Source organism: Hippocampus zosterae, chromosome 19 (assembly GCF_025434085.1).
Source record: "Hippocampus zosterae strain Florida chromosome 19, ASM2543408v3, whole genome shotgun sequence".
NCBI lineage: Eukaryota > Metazoa > Chordata > Actinopteri > Syngnathiformes > Syngnathidae > Hippocampus > Hippocampus zosterae.
This window is the reverse complement of record NC_067469.1, coordinates 2,320,463-2,337,797: the sequence shown is the minus strand read 5'-3', so window position 1 is coordinate 2,337,797 and position 17,335 is coordinate 2,320,463. Positions and strand designations below refer to the sequence as shown.

Here is a 17,335-nt window from a genome sequence, read left to right as displayed (position 1 = left end):
TTTTGGTGAATTGATTTTATGTGTTTTGCATTACAAGAGTAAGTTGAGTGTATTTTCACTTATTCATACAGTACACTTGCAACACGGGAATTAATCGAACCCATCAATAATGTGGAATGAAAAAGTAAAAAAATATATATATATATTTTTTTTGTTTGATAGTTTAAATAATCCAGTTGCCCATCCATGCAGCCATGTAAATTCAGAGCTGGAATCATGACGTCACATGCATTAATGACCACATTCCGACGGCATTTGAACGCAGCAGTTTCTGGAGATGAGGGACACGCCCATGTCGACCGACATATCTCCTTCGCCATTGGTCAACAGTGTCCGTTAAGTGTGGATTTCCAGGCTTCCCATTGGCTGGCGCCTGGCCGTGGTAGCATCTGTGCTTCGCGCTGTGCCCAGCTGTCCTCCTTGCACACACCGCAAGCAAGCACCCAGGAGAGCGAGCTCAAGAAAAGGCGAGGAAATAACCGGTAAGGGGCAATTTAAAAAAAAAGCACAAAAATGACCATACTATGCTTTTTCTGACGTCACTTCGTCGTTGACTTGAAGACAGTGAAAACCACCTGTCGTATTGATTATTCATATTCCACCGTCAAGCTAAATTACCGTTATTGACAGTCGGTGTTGTCTAAATTTTCCGTTAAAGATTCGGAAAAATACGTATTGGTTACGTCATGTGGTGTATTGCATTATTTATTTGCTCGTGTCATTTTTTTTTCCATCGGAATATGTCACTGAATTGGTCATGAGCGTTTCACAACGTGTTCACAAAATGCCTCTCGACGATTATTTGCGTGCGCGTGTTTGTGTGTGTGTGTGTGTTGGCGTGCCGTCACTGCAAGAACAAAACCTGCGTTCCCCATTATGTAAGATTCTTATTCGTTCACGGCTTATTCTCTTTCCCACCCAATGCTGGTTTTTGTGTGAGTGTGTGTGTGTGATGATGCAGCGAGTACGAATCGACACGCAATTGAACCAGCATTCTGATCTCTTGTCATGCGTGTTCAACAGGAACGGTGTGCTATGGAGTCATTTGGTGATTTTCTTTTGTTGTTGATCAGCCTTCGCGCTAGAATGTCTCCTTTCTTGTGCTCTCGACTCTGTAATTGTGATTCAAATCCATCGGTATGAAAGTGACATAATCTCCATGTACGTGATGTCTATGAGATGGTCTTAAGTATTGGGACACCTTGTCGTTGCACCTCCAAGTTCATCTCTATGAAGCAGAAAGTAAATCAAATCTGACTGTCTTGGATATTGTAATCAAGCCATGGTTTGATGTTCCCTTGATATGTGCTGTTATGCTGATGTTACAAATCCACACTTTGTTAAGAATGTATCAGTTCTACACGCGACACTGCTTGGTAGAAGTCTTAATCCACCTTCTGTCATCTCTCATTCCATTAATCCTCTTGATGACTGAGGTTGTGCCGCTATCCGAATTCGAGAAAACAGTGCAAGGCGTTTTCATGAGTCATGACTCTGCAAAAATGACAATTTTTTTCTTTTTTTTTCTTTGCCATGCATTTCTGTTGACAGAATCTCTCATACTTACATCTTAACAACTTTATACATTTTCACATAAAAGTCACTGAGTGTGAATGTTTGTCTGTCTCACTAGGGTCCATGTGAGTGACTGTTTGTCACCAAATAATATTCTGACCAATTAAGCGACATTTCCGGTTGTCAGGTGCAGTGACGTTCTGAGTCCCCCCCCCCCCAAAAAAAAAATCAGCTCTCACAAAAATCCAGACTAACATCTGGATCAAGAAAATGAGCATAATCCTCATTGCTGCCCCACTTTGCCCAAACACTTTTGTCATGATGTATTATATCTTTGTTATTTACTAGTACGTCGATTGATCACTCAACCTTGGTGTCGGTGTCTCCTTCTTTCCTCTTTGAATATCAATGTCTGCATCTCTGCATGCCATGTCTATTCTTATCACCGATTGGTTGTCTCATTGTCTGATGTTCTGGCTTTTTATATAGCCCGCACGCACACGCGCGCACACACATCGCTTCAACACGTGTACCAAATAACAAAGACATGCCTTGTCACTGCAGCAGCGTTTAAACCCCAGATCAGAAGTCCAGCAGCTGTCACACACGCGTTCACTTCAGTTTCAAGAGCGGAGACGGCGACGGCACTTAAACGGCCGTTATGTCACAAATGAGCTTGCCTAAGCGTAGCCCCCCCCAACCCCTAACCACCTCTTATTTTATTCACTTTCAATTTGTTCTCAATTTTATGAAAGGTGCGTTTTGGAAGGGGGTACGTGTGTGTCACGTTTGCTTCGGGTGTTCGGCGGTGTGGATCTATTTGCCATGTGTACAATTTGTGTCCATCTGTGGACGTCTGCATGTACGTGAAGTGAAGGGCAGCTGGTCCGAGGGTGAGTGAGAAATGCCGCCTTGTGCTTGTGTGTGCCCTCGACCCAAATGAAGGATGCATTTAATCCCCAAATTCCTCCAGCATGACTCATATCACAAATGTCGAACCGAGTGCAGTGGGTTTCCATATTCGTCGCATTTGAGGGGTTTTTTTTGTGACTGCGTTTTTTTTTGGGCGTTCCCAAATTTGGTGGGTTTCTTCAGGAATGGCATTTGGAGTAAAAACTGCTCAAGAGGTCAAGCGACCCCCGATGGGACAAATCAAAAGTGGCAACAACTGATCTTCGACTGCTTGCGTTTACAGTATTAATTTTTTTCCCCTTCATGATGATATTTGTGAAAATACTTTCCAGCAGAAGAATAAAAGTCTTAGGACACTAATCAATCGGGCTGGTCACACCAAACCCATTAAGGGGCGATTGTGTGCTGTTGTGTGCTGACTGGATCGGTTTGGCGAATTTGACTCAACCCAACGTAAGCGGGCGGGTTGTTCAATAAGCAGCTCGGTCTCGCTGCTGTCATTCCGCGACACTGTCATGCAAACGTTTGCATGTGTGTGAGCGTGTCGGGGTTAGGGCCTCGTTTCCACTGAAAGCAGCCCACTTTCCATCTCCTGGGAAACCAGCCTTTTATTCCGGCTGCCAAGCCTGAGGGACACTACTTTCCATACCCTCCGCCCATCCCCCCCCAAAAAATATTCCCAGCATAGACATCCCCACAGACGAGCTACAGTGACACAATGTCAGGTTTTAGTTTGACCCGTGCCAAACTGTGCCAAAGATCCACCTGAGTGACATTTTCTTTTTGGGCTCCTCATTTGACTCATTTTTTTCATTCTCCGACGACACCCCGTCGCCACCACCACCACCACCACCCCCTGCCCCCATCCACTCCGCTCTGCTTCGCCCTCTGTTCTCATCCATCTCTTTGACTTGATTCTGTGTGACTGGGACTCAATTGTCTCCTGCTTGCAAACGGGCATCCATGCAAGAATACGCACACACACACACACACACACACGATGTTTATGGAGTTTGTTAATGCTGCAAATTGGTATCAAATCTCATCCTACATCGTCGGGATGAATGGACAATAAAATGCACGATCCAAAGCACCAAATCTACCTAATAGGTATACTTTTGGGGGAAAAAAAGGACTGCAATTAGGTTAGTTAGATTGCATGCTTCTAAAAGGGAAGTCCTACGGGAACATTGAATTAAGGCTTCTGTTCACTGTGGTGCCAGGTCTATGTTAGTCTCAACATGCATCTATCAACCGGGCGTTGCAATTTTTTTTTTTGTTCAGGAGTCTGGCTGCCAACATGGGGTCCATGCGAATTCTCATCAAGGGAGGCAAAGTGGTCAATGATGACTTCACCCAGGAAGCAGATGTTTACATCGAAAATGGCATCATTCAGCAGGTAAGCTTGACAAATGCACTTTCGCTTTCGGCCACTCAATCCGTATCGCAAGCCGCCGACAGCCGTGATGGAAAAGTCGCATGATGACACCGCAGGCTAATCTGAACAGAAATTGCCCAATTATGGGCAGAGGAACTTATTATGTAAATTACCCTGTTCAGTAAAACTGGACCAGAAGAGCTCGTTTTCTCAATACGTGTGACGTGTGTTATAGGTTGGGAAGGAGCTGATGATTCCGGGCGGGGCCAAGGTGATTGACGCATCCGGAAAGCTGGTGCTGCCCGGCGGAATTGACACCTCCGTGCATCTGCAGCAGACTTTCATGAACGCCGCCATCCAGGACGATTTCTACAGTGGCACCAAGGTACTCCTACACCCAGCGTACGATATGCCCCCCCCCCCCCCCCCCACCCGCTGCACTTTGGGGGCTCCGTCGTTTGGGTTTACTTCATTTTTGTCGCCGGCAACAGACAACAGTAACTGAAGGTGGTATTTAGCCGTCTTCTAATGTCGAACAGTCGAGTATTTGGTAGATTAAGCAGCAAACGGCACCAACTGCGGCTTAGCGAATCGAATGGCTTAACGTCTAATGGAATGCCGAGTGAAATAGGGTGAGAGGAATTTTTTTTGGGGGCGGGGGCATACCCAATCCTACACATGCCGGCTCACCCCAGCAGCCCCCTAATCACCATCTCTCTACCCACTGACCTTGCTACCATGGCAACCAGCCCCGTGCTTCATGAGGGGAAGAAAAAAAAACAATCTGGATTGTGTGTGTGTGTGTCTCACCCTGTTCCTTTCTCCGCCATTTTCTCTGCATCAGGCCCTTTGCATGTCAACCCCCACTGCCACGCCCCCCCACCCCCACCCCAACACACTTCAATCCAGACGTATATGGTAGTCAGACGTCACATCCTTCCTTTCCTTATGGGTAAGACTCAACGTATGACAGAGCGCATTTATATTCGGTTCGTGCAACTTGACACGGGAACGTAATTTGCATATTATTTGGGTGTCGTGTACACGCCAGGTTACATATGCAATTACTTCAAAGGTCAAACACAATCGTTTCCAGGAAGCTGTTCAACTTCAAATGTGTTTGTTTGGGTGACAAAACACACAGATTTGCCCCCATGCAGGGGAAAAAAAAGCAGAATATGTAAGAACAATAATCATCTTCGGGGTTAAAGTGTCGTCATTATAAAAAAGAAAAGAAAAAAGCTTAACTACGACTTATTCGGTTCAGTTGTTGATGGTCAGGAAACGTCGCTTGTTTTTGCCTCACCTCAACGTTGTCCCAGTTTGACTCAGACGATTATGAACGGGTGCCTGTTGGTGTAATTTCACAGAGGCGGAGGGAGCCAAGGATGATCGGAACACGAATGTCATAGTAGAGCAGTGTCTTGTGTTGTCATGGTTACACAATGTAGCGCATTTACTACTGAGCTCGCTGAGGTGAGTCACAGCTGAGCGGTGCTTTTTCCTCATGTGGTTTTCATCCCGGTTTCCTCTCCTTGTCACTCTTCTCTTCCTCCACCTCTCAGCTTCCTTTTTTTTCTTCTTTTTCCACATCTACCGCGCTGTTGTTTTTTTAAGTTTGGGAGCTACAAAAGAAAAAAAAAACATTTCGATAAGGGCATGTCGTTTTTGAAACCACAACCTGTGGCTACCGCTACTTTTTATATGATCATCTTTTCTTTTCTTGAATCCGCTTGACCCAGGCGGCTCTGATGGGTGGTACCACAATGGTGATGGCGCTGGTCCTGCCTGAGCAACACTGCTCCCTCGTGGACGCCTATGAGAACTGCCGAGCTCTTGCTGACGTCAAGGCGTGCTGCGACTACGCTCTGCATGTTGGCTTGACCTGGTGGGGGCCAAAGGTAAAGTCAAAGCAAAGGTGACGTCACTCAGGAAGCACCTCCCCAGCTTTTAACCCACTGAACCAAAACATGTGCAGCGACACGCGCGCTTTTTCATATATGGGCGGAATGTGTAATGACCCAGATTATAAACCCGGCACAAACTAGGTTAACGCACATATTCATTGAGCGCATTAGACAGATACACTGAGTCACTACAGGGTTTTTTTTCCAGCCTTTGGCGGCGGGGTCCGTCTGTCTGAGATCCAAAAGAAAATTCATCGAGCCAAATATTCGCATGCAAGCAATTAAAAAGGGATTTTTTTCCATCACGTTTCCCATTTTATATTCCCAACGCCTGGAGTTTGATCGGCCTTTATCTACTGTTTCCTACCTAAAAGTAGCAACCTCACGGTATATCGTTCACATTTCCGGACTCTATCAATTCTTTAACCATTGTGGGACGAATAAAGGATATCTTATCTTATCTTATCTTAACTGCCTTACGTTCAATAGATTTCTGCGGCTTTTTCAAGGGGACCACGTTTGTAGTCGCAGAGGTGCGAACGAATCCTGGCTGCTCATCAAGCTCTTTTCACGCCCCATATAGCAAACGCACTGATTCCTGTGCCTTGATCCGCTGCGCGCTCAGGTGCGGAACGAGATGGAGACGCTGGTGAGGGAGCACGGGGTGAACTCCTTCCAGATGTTCATGGCCTACAAGGATATGATGATGCTGAGGGACTCTGAACTGTACCAGGCGTTGCAGACCTGCAAGGACATCGGCGCCGTCGCGCGTGTCCACGCCGAGAATGGCGAGCTGGTCGCGGAGGTGCGCCACACACTCGCATGCTGCGCAGTTGACACGAGCAATTAATAAAAATAAGTATTACAAGTGGGCGTGTCTAATGGCGTGAATATTTCCTCTCTAGGGTGCTAAAGAGGCTCTGGATCTGGGTATCAGTGGACCCGAAGGCATTGAGGTCAGCCGTCCAGAAGAGGTAAAGTCTTTCCTTTCTGTTCTTTGGATGGGACAAGCAAGAGCAGTTTTGCACCGCGTGCGCGCAAAACGTATTTTGTCTAAATACCTTCCGTCTGCTTCGAATGTCTTTTTGCAGCTGGAGTCAGAGGCCACACACAGAGCGGTCACAATCGCCAACAGGGTAAATTGACACTCACGTCGCCGTCTGTGTGAAGAAGACGTGATCAATCGGTGATTTTTTGGGGGGGGGTTACAGGCTCACTGCCCGATCTACCTGGTGAATGTGTCCAGTATGTCCGCTGGGGATATGATTGCAGCTGCCAAGATGCAGGGTCGGTCACACCTCGATAAAAACACGACCACGGGCGATGACAATACTGATTTTCCTTTCTTTGCAGGTAAGGTGGTCCACGCAGAGACCACAGTCGCTCATGCGGTTTTGAACGGCATGCAGTATTACCACCAGGACTGGGCTCACGCTGCCGCCCACGTCATCGTGCCTCCGCTGCGCCTCGACCCCAACACCCCTGGCTACCTCATGGGACTGTTGGGCAAGTACGTGCGCGGTACAGTTGAGAAAGTTTGGAAACAATTAGGTGCCAGGGTATTTCCCGTTTGGCGGAAAGCGAGCCGCCAACATGAACTGAAAACAATGACGCAAACTGTTGTTCAGGGTGGTCCCTCGGTGGTCATGCCAACCACGTGTTTTCCGTGTCTGTTTTTGAATCGGCTACCTGTCGAAATGTTCAGGGAAATTTTGAACATGTTTGCTCTACGACAGGGCGGTCCGGTTGTCCAGTGGTTAGCACGTCGGCTTCACAGTGCAGAGGGTACCGGGTTCGATTCCAGCTGCGGCCTCCCTGTGTGGAGTTTGCATGTTCTCCCCGGGCCTGCGTGGGTTTTCTCCGGGTGCTCCGGTTTCCTCCCGCATTCCAAAAAACATGCATGGCAGGCTGATTGAACACTCTAAATTGTCCCTAGGTGTGAGTGTGAGTGCGAATGGTTGTTCGTCTCTGTGTGCCCTGCGATTGGCTGGCAACCGATTCAGGGTGTCCCCCGCCTACTGCCCGAAGACAGCTGGGATAGGCTCCAGCACCCCCCGCGACCCTAGTGAGGATCAAGCGGTTCGGAAGATGAATGAATGAATGCTCTACGACAGTGGATGCAGATTTTCTTTCAAAATTGTAAATAGTTTTTGCTTGGTTGGCGGGGGGTTGGGGGGGGTAGTTAAGTCAATATTTCATATAATATTTTAGTCATGTATTTGGTTAGGATGCGAGTGCGTAGTCCTAACAACCCATTTAATAGCGCTGATGAAAAATTGTGCCCCCCCCCCTCGCCATCATTTACTGTAAGTTGCCCACCCCAGGTGCGGTGCGATGTCTTTCCAAATGTTAAACAGGCATTCCGCAAACGTCTCAAATGTGCAAATGAGCATCAAGTGAAAATGCGCATCCCGTTTCCAGTGACACGCTGAGCGTTGTGGCATCAGAACACCGTCCGTTTAGCACCAAGCAGAGGGCCTTGGGCAAGGAGGACTTCACCAAGATCCCCCATGGGGTGCCTGGAGTCCAGGACAGGATGAGCGTCATCTGGGAGAGGGGGGTGGTACGTCCACCGACTCGCATATACAATCGCTGCCATTCATGTTCGTCGCCTTCCCTTTCACATCTATCAAAAATGTATTCACGCCTCCCTCTCAATGCCCTCCTTTTAGGTTACAGGAAAGATGGACGAGAATCGTTTTGTGGCCGTGACGAGCGCTAACGCCGCAAAGATCTACAACATGTATCCGCGCAAGGGTCGCATCATCCCCGGAGCGGACGCCGATGTGGTGGTGTGGGATCCAGATGCAACCAGGTGACTTCACGCCGGGTGGTCCTGCCCGTGTGTTATAAAGCCGTGACTCATGTTGCTCTTTGTCCAGGATGATCTCCGTTGGCACTCAGGTGCAAGGAGGAGACTTCAACCTGTATGAGGGACTGCGCTGCCACGGTGTTCCTCTAGTCACCATCAGCCGCGGACGTTTGGTGTGCGAGAACGCAATGTTCATGTGCGCCGAAGGCTCCGGAAAATTCTATCCGCAACGGACTTTCCCTGATTACCTGTACAAGAAGATGGTGCAGAGAGAAAAAGTGCGTGCGCGCAGTATGCATCCAAATCAACTCGGGCTACTTCGAAGTCTAATGACGTGATCTTGTTTGAACCTATGGACAGGCTCAGGCATATAAAGGGGTTGACAGGGATCCCTATTCTGGCGATGTGGTCAAAGTTGCCAACACTATGAAGAAGGAGCTTGGTTTGAGCCCCATCGATGGAGACGGCACTAACAAAGGCGTGGTGAGGGCGCAACAGGGGGTTCGGGACCTCCATGAGAGCTCCTTTAGCCTCTCGGGTATGTTTAAATTTAAGAAAATAACAATTTCTGCCATATTTGCACTAACCTACATCGTTAAATTCTCTCATGGGATTAAAAAAAATATCTATTTGTGATGTGAATGACTTGAATAAAAACTGAGGTTAATTGCGTGCTCTCCATAGGGTCTCAGGTTGATGATCACATCCCCAAGAGGTCCTCGGCTCGGATCCTGGCCCCCCCGGGTGGTCGCTCCAGTGGAATCTGGTAAACTCCGGCCCGAGGAAATCAGCCGTCCTAGCCTCCTTGTTTTATTTTATTTTTTAAATATTTCCGAATAACCAAGAAAACTGCACTGATTTTAAAACTCAAGTTTAATGGTAAAAGGGAAATTGTTCTCCGCGATTGGCCAAGACTTAAACATGTGATCAGTTTGCCGAAGTGATTTTTTTTTTTTATAAATCTAGTTGGAGTCTTCTTTCTGAAACGATAAAATATGCCGAGGTCAAGGTGCTATGTGTGAATGTTTTTTTTCCCCCCAAATTTAAGCGGATCACAACTAACCGATTTCTCATTGTTAAGATGCTTGTCAGGAGAAAAGGGAAAAGTGACCCAATGCTTAAAAAACAGGACCGGTTACGGTAATTTCAAAGGTTTGAAATGATGTTGACTTTAAATATCTAAAACGAGTAGAACTGGATTGCGTAAAGCATCCCCATCACACACACCAAAACAGCGCATACACTGTAGTCAATTTCTGTTTATGATAAAACCACCTCCCGCCCTCCATTCCTTGGCTGTTCCTGTGTTTTTGTTTCCAACGGATGGACTGTGTTGTGTGGTGATGACATCCGACTGTTCAACATACTGTGTGATCTTTGCTGCGACACTCTCCAAACAGTCCCACTGTGTCACACGCTGCCTCTTCGTGAGAAACACACAAGTATCCCAGTGTAGTTCCCGACAATAGATTTACTGTAATGTTGTGAATTATACATGACACACAATACAAGCCAAGAACTGTCAAGAAATGAAAACGGTCACGTAAGGAGAGCCTCCACAGGGCAGAAAGATCGAGCTACACATGCTACTGACGCACAGACCCCCCTCACCTCCTCTGAAGTGTGTCATTCCATTCCAACAGTGGTGTTTATTCATGACCACATTTTTTTTTTGTCTGTGTACTGTACATTTAGGATGCTTTCTATTAGTTAAAAGAATACATGTGCCAATGTGAGTGAGTCACTGCTATTACTGCACACACCTTGCATGAAAAGAACCACATCGAGACAGATATGGACGGCCACAGGTTCACAACTGGTGCTTGTTGTTTTTCTTTTTACAATGGTATTAAGGATGTTCATTTTGTTGTGAATGATTGTTGTTTAGAAGGCACTGTGAATTGTCAGTGACTGTGCGTTGTCAACTTTGTAAATTGTTTCGTTGGAAAGTGAACCTGTTGAATATGTACTATGGCTGCTTGTTTCTTACCACAAAGTATTGGTCAACCAATAAAATAGCAAAAAAAAAAGTATCGTCTTTGTGCGTCTTCGTTTATTTATAAAGTCCCGTCATTTAATTTCCAAGCACAGCATTTTTGGCACGGGGATAGTCTGAGACACAATCACAGTTATTACAGTACGGGGAATCGTTGGTCAAAGTGCATCCAGATTGTAACGTTGGATTTGTAAAGCAAGTCCTGCAGGATGGCAACACATCCAAATGTTTCACTGTGTGCAGCCCTGAGTGATTTGATCCAAACACATGAACATCCGGTTAGGCTGGGAGCTGAGGACAATATTTTCGTACTAATAATAATAATAATATAAAGTACTGTATCTTCCTTGCCCCCGAAGACCACGTTTCAGAGTTCAAATAAACGACATCCTCTTTATTTTGTCACTGTTTTCGATAACAACGTGACGCTTTTTTCTGTCGAGTAAGTGCAGCAATTATTGAAACAAAAGCCCTGCCTAAAACGTACGTTAATTAAACCCAGGCGACACATTTAAAAGTAAATAACAACATAAGAATATACCTATATTGTACAATATACAACTTTCACATCGGCTTAAAGGAAACGTTCGGGCAAAGTGCTGTGGTTTATCACTCAAAGTGGGCCTCGTTGATTTTGTCAGAGCCAACATGGCGCCGCAGCATACTCCAGTTTCACCAAATCGAAGAAGAAAATAGTCCAACTGAGCTGCGCGTGCGCAGTGGCCACCGGATTAAGCGTTCCGCACAGCTCGCCAGCCAGAGTTCTCGGTTTCGAGCAACGGAAAAGCACCACATCTCGTTCAACGGCACGGTCGGCAGTCAGAGGGACTTTATCGCCCCTGAGTAAGTTACATTTCACTTAACGCTTTGTACCCATTTACACCTGAACGCGTGTATATGGACCGCTTGATCTCATCTTTATTGTCGGGTCGACGGGCTAATTGCCGCTGCGCCACACCGGGTGACAGTGCTCCTTTCTTTAATAATGTGTGTCTTCGTTCAGGCCTCCAGAGGGGGCAACGTTAACTTCACACCGAACAAGTTCAGATTTCAATCACTCGTGTGCATATTTCCACTTCGACACGCCGCCAAATCTACGTTTGTACTTGCCACGAGCCCCCCAAATGCCAATTTAGTTGCCTAGTCGACGTTAGCAGAAGTTAGCAAGGCGCTAGCAGCAGCGCGGTTGTAATGTCAACTCGCTGAAACACGTCCACTGCTTCCAAGCATGTCGAGCACTGTTCACGTGCATTATTGATGACTTTACTCTGTTTTGATTGTATCTGCTGCTCTCGTGTACGCTTCCGACGTTTTGTTGCTGGGCCAAAAACAAAAGATACGTTCTGCTCGGTTTGATGACGAATTAAAACGTTTGTAATCACCATGCAATTAAAATTCAATCACATCACATCAGACACATACTATATAATTCTTTTGCAGAGCAGCAGGTAGATAACACTGTCCTTTCCTCCGGTATTTAGTGTAACAATTTGTATTTATTGTATCACGCCTGACGAAACACTAACAAACGACTGTCTGGAGACTTGTGTTGATTATACTATACAATGGCTTTCTGTTATTTAATAGGCGAACAATCTCATTGTTTTTTGGGGTAAATGTTGAACAGCTTAAGATCTGGAATGCAACATTTTCTCTTTAAAATCCGTAAACAGCTTTTCAGCTTTACAGATGCCATGTCTGATTTGCTATTAAGGACGTTCACTGTGACACATGTAGTTCTTATCGACGTAAAAATTTTTCCTCCATGCAAATATTATACTGAACGTACTAGCCAGTCTACCAATGTGCCGCCCACAAGTTGAACCCATAAAAAAAAGTTTTTCCCGAGAGGAAGAAGAGGTGTCTACTTTACGTGCCACGTTTATATGTTCACGTGGACACCTGGTCTTCCCGCCGGACAGGATGTGTTTCTCTGTGTTGTCAGTTGGACAGATAATGTTCTCAATCTGATGTTGTTTTCCAGATTACACTTCTATGTGAATGATCAGGCTTAGTTTTTAGATTGACTGCATATCAACTTTTTCAAAATGGTCCTGTGGTGTCATCAAGCTGCCAAACGGCAAATTAGCAGCGTGTGCTGAGTGGACAGTTACCTCTGTGAATCTCTGCTGTCAGGAAATGATTATTCAGCACAACATCCTGTGCGGTGTTATTTGGGACGACGGGAAATGCTTTGGTGATCCCCCCACTATCACAGCTGCCTTTGTTAACTAGCTTTGGTTAAACCGTTAAATGGGGATTAAGCAAAACTGTTAGGTAATTGAGTGCGTGACTGTCTTCATTAATGCTCCTTTTTTCATGTGCCCAAGGACTTGTTTTAAGGTGGTCCAGACCAACCTGCTTCTCAGCGGTTTACACCCCGACACACCCAGTGAAGGTAAGCAAAATGAGTACATAGATTATTCTACATTTTTTTTCACCACCGCGAGAGTTGAGCTTCTCAACTTAGTTTTCATTCTAATAATCATCGTACAGGGCACTTTGTAATTGGCTATTGATTACTTTTCACGTCAAATCACGCACTCCGTGCTCCGGCCGTATGAGGTGTTGACCACAGCTGTGAAGTACTTTTCAACCGTCTATTAAATGTCGGTAGAACAATGAAATACATTAATGTGGCGAGCACGCAGGAGCTGCACTTAGCGACGGTTCACACCCAAACGTTCACACTCAAGACGAGCCGTCCGCACGTGCCGCGCCACCAGGCCCCGCCTCCTAAAGGCACTACAATTCCGACAGTATTTTCACTGCATTTTAAGATTTCTCAAAAAAAAAATATTTAACACACTAAAACCAGCCCTCCAGTGTAAGTAAGAATATGCAAATGTTATATTGTTTGATTTTAAAAAACAGTGTTGTGATAAGGTAAAAATGCAAGTATTTTTGTACATTTTCCTAACAGAAAATAGATCCTCCCTTGCACAGAGCAGCAGCCCAATCGTGTCCGCATTCTTCTCCAAATCAAGATGACCTTGAAACAAGGCAGAAAGTGGAGCAACCGCTCACAATTCCTGCTCGTTGCTACTTACCTTCATTTTCTTCTCTCAATGGGGTGTTAGCAAACCAATTGCCGTTACTATTTTAGTGATGTGTGGGAAACGAGGCGGCGGAAGATGCGAACACAAGCCAGTTGTACAATGCAGGCAAAAATTCAAAATGGACCATGGGTCACAGATGATTTCCAGACCGTACTTTGGTCCACTCATATGGACACACACAAAAAAATTGAGATGTATAAATCACTGTTTTCAAATTGTAAATCAAGTACATTGTTTCTTCTAGGAGGATGGCGGTGAATGTCTACTCCACGTCTATGACCATAGAGAACCTGAGTCGCCATGACATGTTGGCATGGGTCAACGACTCCTTACAACTCACTTACACCAAGATCGAGCAACTCGGCTCAGGTAAGCGCACGCCTGCATGCACGCGGGCATGCGCACATGCAAAATCCCATGTTGACGTGAGGATGTCTTCCCTTCAGGTGCAGCGTACTGTCAGTTCATGGACATGCTATTTCCAGGGTGCATTTTGTTGAAAAAAGTCAAATTCAATGCCAAACTGGAACACGAATACATTCACAATTTCAAGGTCTTACAGGCGTCGTTCAAGAGGATGTCTGTCGATAAGGTCAGCCGCGACGAACGATTCTCGCTCGGACTTCACAATGTTTCGTTTTGCTTGCCGCAGCCGCTTGTTCTCAAACGCTGTCCCTCCCGCAGATCATTGCCGTCGAGAGGCTGGTCAAGGGCAAATTCCAGGACAACTTTGAGTTCCTTCAGTGGTTTAAGAAGTTTTTTGACGCCAACTATGACGGCAAAGAATACGACCCTCAACTGTTACGGCAGGGCCTCGAGGGAACGCCGCCGCCGCCGTCCAATTCAGGTACAATGTGGCACACGCAAGTTGTTTGTGCGTGCAAGATACATATCACTTGTGCGTGCGTGTGTGTGTGTGTGTGTGTGTGTGTGTGTGTGTGTGTGAAAAACATAGGCTTCATTTTATGTCTCTTGATGCAACCACGTCCCCACCTCTAACACAGGTGACCCCATTGTCCACAAACCCAACAGACCTGCTCGCTCAGGTAACGGCCATTTCACGGCGGCGTGTGTGTGTGTGTGTGTTTGTGTTTTGTCCATACTCACTTTCCCCACAATATTTACTCTCAACCTGGATTGGTCTGTTCTAATGTTTGCTGTAGTGGGTTGAGGCGCTCTAAACGCCAGTGTTTGTTGTCGTCCACACCTGCTTTTCCGCGTTAGGTGTTACTTTTAACAACAACTTTTTAACAACCCCCCCCCCCCCCCCCCCCCCCCCGACCTGACAAACTTCCAACTTCTCAGCGCAAATCCCTTCTGCTCGCCCTCTCATGTAGGAAAGCGGACTGTTGCAAAGATGAGGACGGGCTCACTTCATTCATGCTTATTGTTGAACAATAAGTACTATTTCCAACATCTGGAAAAGTTCTGGATGACTTTTTTCAGCGATTGTCTGGTCTAAAAATAAGGCTCGCATTTTCCAGGGCGGTCGCATCTTTTTCCTCACCGCCGTAGGTCCACAGGCGGTTGATTCCCGGCAAGCGCAGAGATACTCAAGTGTGTGTTTGTGTCTTTGAAGGCCCCATCAGAACATCTCCCACCACACCCAAGAGTGTCCCCACCCCGCAGAGGCAGATCAATGCGCCGGCAGCCCGCAGGAACCCCGCCATGACGCGCAATGGAGGAGACTCGGAGCTGTTGGAGCTGAACCAGCAGGTAGCGACGAGACTTTTTGCTGTCAAGGGTGTTGTCAAGATGTTGGGGTCTGCGAGGGAATGTGCATATCGCAGTCTTTATCTAATTTGGGATCATTGTGTGCATTTTCTTTTCATCTTCTCTGCCAACGCAGCTACTGGATATGAAGCTGACTTTGGATGGACTGGAGAAGGAGAGGGACTTTTATTTTGGCAAGCTGAGAGACATTGAATTGATCTGCCAGGACGGAGAGAATGGAAGCAACCCGGTCCTCAACAAAATCATGGAGATACTCTATGCCACAGAGGTAAAACCTGAGGTATTAGTATTACTTTTAAACCAAATAACAAATCTAAAGTAATTTGACTTGAGCTCATGAAATTGTTCAGTTCCTCAAGAGTCAACGTGATCAGAAATGATTTGCGAGTGAAAATATGAAAGACGCAACAACGTGCAGAAGCATGTTGAAACGCTTCCACTTGTTTTGCAGGAGGGGTTTGCGCCGCCAGATGATGACGATGTTGATGAAGGTGCACAAGGAGAACAGGAGGAGTTCTGAGCTCCCCCCCCCCCCCTTCTAACCAATTTAACATTCGTCCTAACCACAGAAAATGTTCCACCGTCATTTTATTTCACATTTTACAAGGGTCCCCTTTACTCCTTGCATCTTGTTTGCAGCTGTTCATGATCACATTTTTTTAACAGTCTAGTCTACAATTCAACAATGTTTGGACCTGTTGGTTTACTCGGCTCAACCAGAGGTGCCAGCTGTTGGGCGCGGTTGCCCGCTAAAACTGTCATGCGTTGAGATTACAACACTTGACAGCCTGGGCCCAACATTGCGTGCGCGTGCGTGTGTGTGTGTGTGTGTGTGTGTGTGTGAAGGAGGGGGAGAGGGTGGGATATGCAGGCGGCTTTTTTTTCACCGTGCACTTTAATTGTCAACCATATGCAGAAACAGTCAGTTGAATTTGCTGCATATTTGCTGTTTTATGGAACCACACGTTTTCTCTACAATATAAGTTGTAGAATCTTCCGTGTGGGTGATGGCGGTGTAGGTGAGAACATAAGTGATGCAAATGAATATATTTTGCATAGTGGAGATGTACACGTAGCCTGCAGACATATCACAACTTACTCACATACATTTAAAAAAAAAAGCCGTAATTTCAAGTTTAAAGAAAAAGCCATGGTGGATAAAAAATGAAAAAAAAAACATTTTGACAGCTTGTTTTTGACGAAGCCTGATGTATTTATGGTTTTATTTATTCGTCTTTTTTAATCAGCTTGGTCACTTTTTTGGAAAAAAAAATTTAAAAAGGTGGTTTGGGATTGAAAGTTGCACTAAAAATAGCGAAAGAAGCCCACACATGTGATCTGAATTGCCAACTAGCAGTGATTGGCTGCAGCCAGAAATATACAAGATGCTATTTTATATTTTGTAGCTTAGGTTTCTTTCTTTTTAGAAATGTATATCTGCATTGGATTGATTAAAAAAAAGGCCAAGTCTGAGTTGTCATCGTGAATTTTAATTGAACAGACAAACGTCAGGGTTTTAATTTTATTAATGGAGGCCAACGTGGGTCGAAGACATGACTAAATTACTAATGGTTGACTATTTTAAGATCAACATTTTAGCTGCTATCTGTAATTATTTTTGCCGTATTTGAGTTTTCATGTAATCTATAGCACTAAAATGCCACAGTGTGGTATGTTGTCACTGGCAGCCTGGCTGAGTGGTCTAAATTAGTTGGACCTTTTATTTTTATTATTATTTTTTTTTTGCTCAGTTTTTCTCCAAGTGATCGTGATCAACATCTGGATTTGTGTTGGAATGAAATAAAGCATCTGAGTAGGTGAAAAGCAAGAAACCATCGTCTTTGTATTTTGTAATACTCGAATAAATTATTAAATAATACATCCTGCGTGACAGAAATATCATTTGTGATCATGCTTTTATAACAAGGTCATGTTACTACAAACAAGGAGAACGCGAGATGCTGTACACGCATCCCATTAAAATAAGGAAAATATATAGATAGATATTTTTTAACCATTAAG

The 17,335-nt window shown here is 45.5% G+C and overlaps 2 protein-coding genes across 6 annotated transcripts; both read left to right on the top strand.

Moving 5' to 3' along the window:
* The first annotated feature begins 219 nt into the window (after window positions 1-219).
* LOC127591983 (dihydropyrimidinase-related protein 5-like) lies at window positions 220-9,473 on the top strand. Of its 2 annotated transcripts, none has more exons than XM_052052316.1 (14): window positions 220-482; window positions 3,712-3,826; window positions 4,041-4,190; window positions 5,548-5,706; window positions 6,338-6,517; window positions 6,618-6,686; window positions 6,804-6,848; window positions 6,924-6,999; window positions 7,066-7,222; window positions 8,134-8,275; window positions 8,385-8,527; window positions 8,595-8,802; window positions 8,885-9,062; window positions 9,209-9,473. In XM_052052316.1, exons 1-14 carry the CDS (start codon window positions 235-237, stop codon window positions 9,292-9,294), a joined length of 1,956 nt encoding a protein of 651 aa, XP_051908276.1. In that variant the 5' UTR covers window positions 220-234; the 3' UTR covers window positions 9,295-9,473. The 2 variants fall into 2 exon arrangements, with proteins under 2 accessions (XP_051908276.1, XP_051908277.1); XM_052052317.1 differs by lacking the exon at window positions 220-482 and adding an exon at window positions 857-878.
* A 1,748-nt stretch (window positions 9,474-11,221) lies between these two features.
* LOC127592009 (microtubule-associated protein RP/EB family member 3-like) lies at window positions 11,222-17,145 on the top strand. 4 transcript variants are annotated; one of them, XM_052052372.1, is made up of 9 exons: window positions 11,222-11,363; window positions 12,851-12,918; window positions 13,824-13,948; window positions 14,026-14,171; window positions 14,264-14,426; window positions 14,584-14,625; window positions 15,159-15,295; window positions 15,429-15,581; window positions 15,765-17,145. In XM_052052372.1, the coding sequence occupies exons 3-9, from the start codon at window positions 13,828-13,830 to the stop codon at window positions 15,831-15,833; spliced, it is 831 nt and encodes a 276-aa protein (XP_051908332.1). In that variant the 5' UTR covers window positions 11,222-11,363; window positions 12,851-12,918; window positions 13,824-13,827; the 3' UTR covers window positions 15,834-17,145. The 4 variants fall into 4 exon arrangements, with proteins under 4 accessions (XP_051908332.1, XP_051908331.1, XP_051908335.1 ...); XM_052052371.1 differs by having other exon boundaries at window positions 15,429-15,593; XM_052052375.1 differs by lacking the exon at window positions 14,584-14,625.
* The last annotated feature ends 190 nt before the right edge of the window (window positions 17,146-17,335 follow it).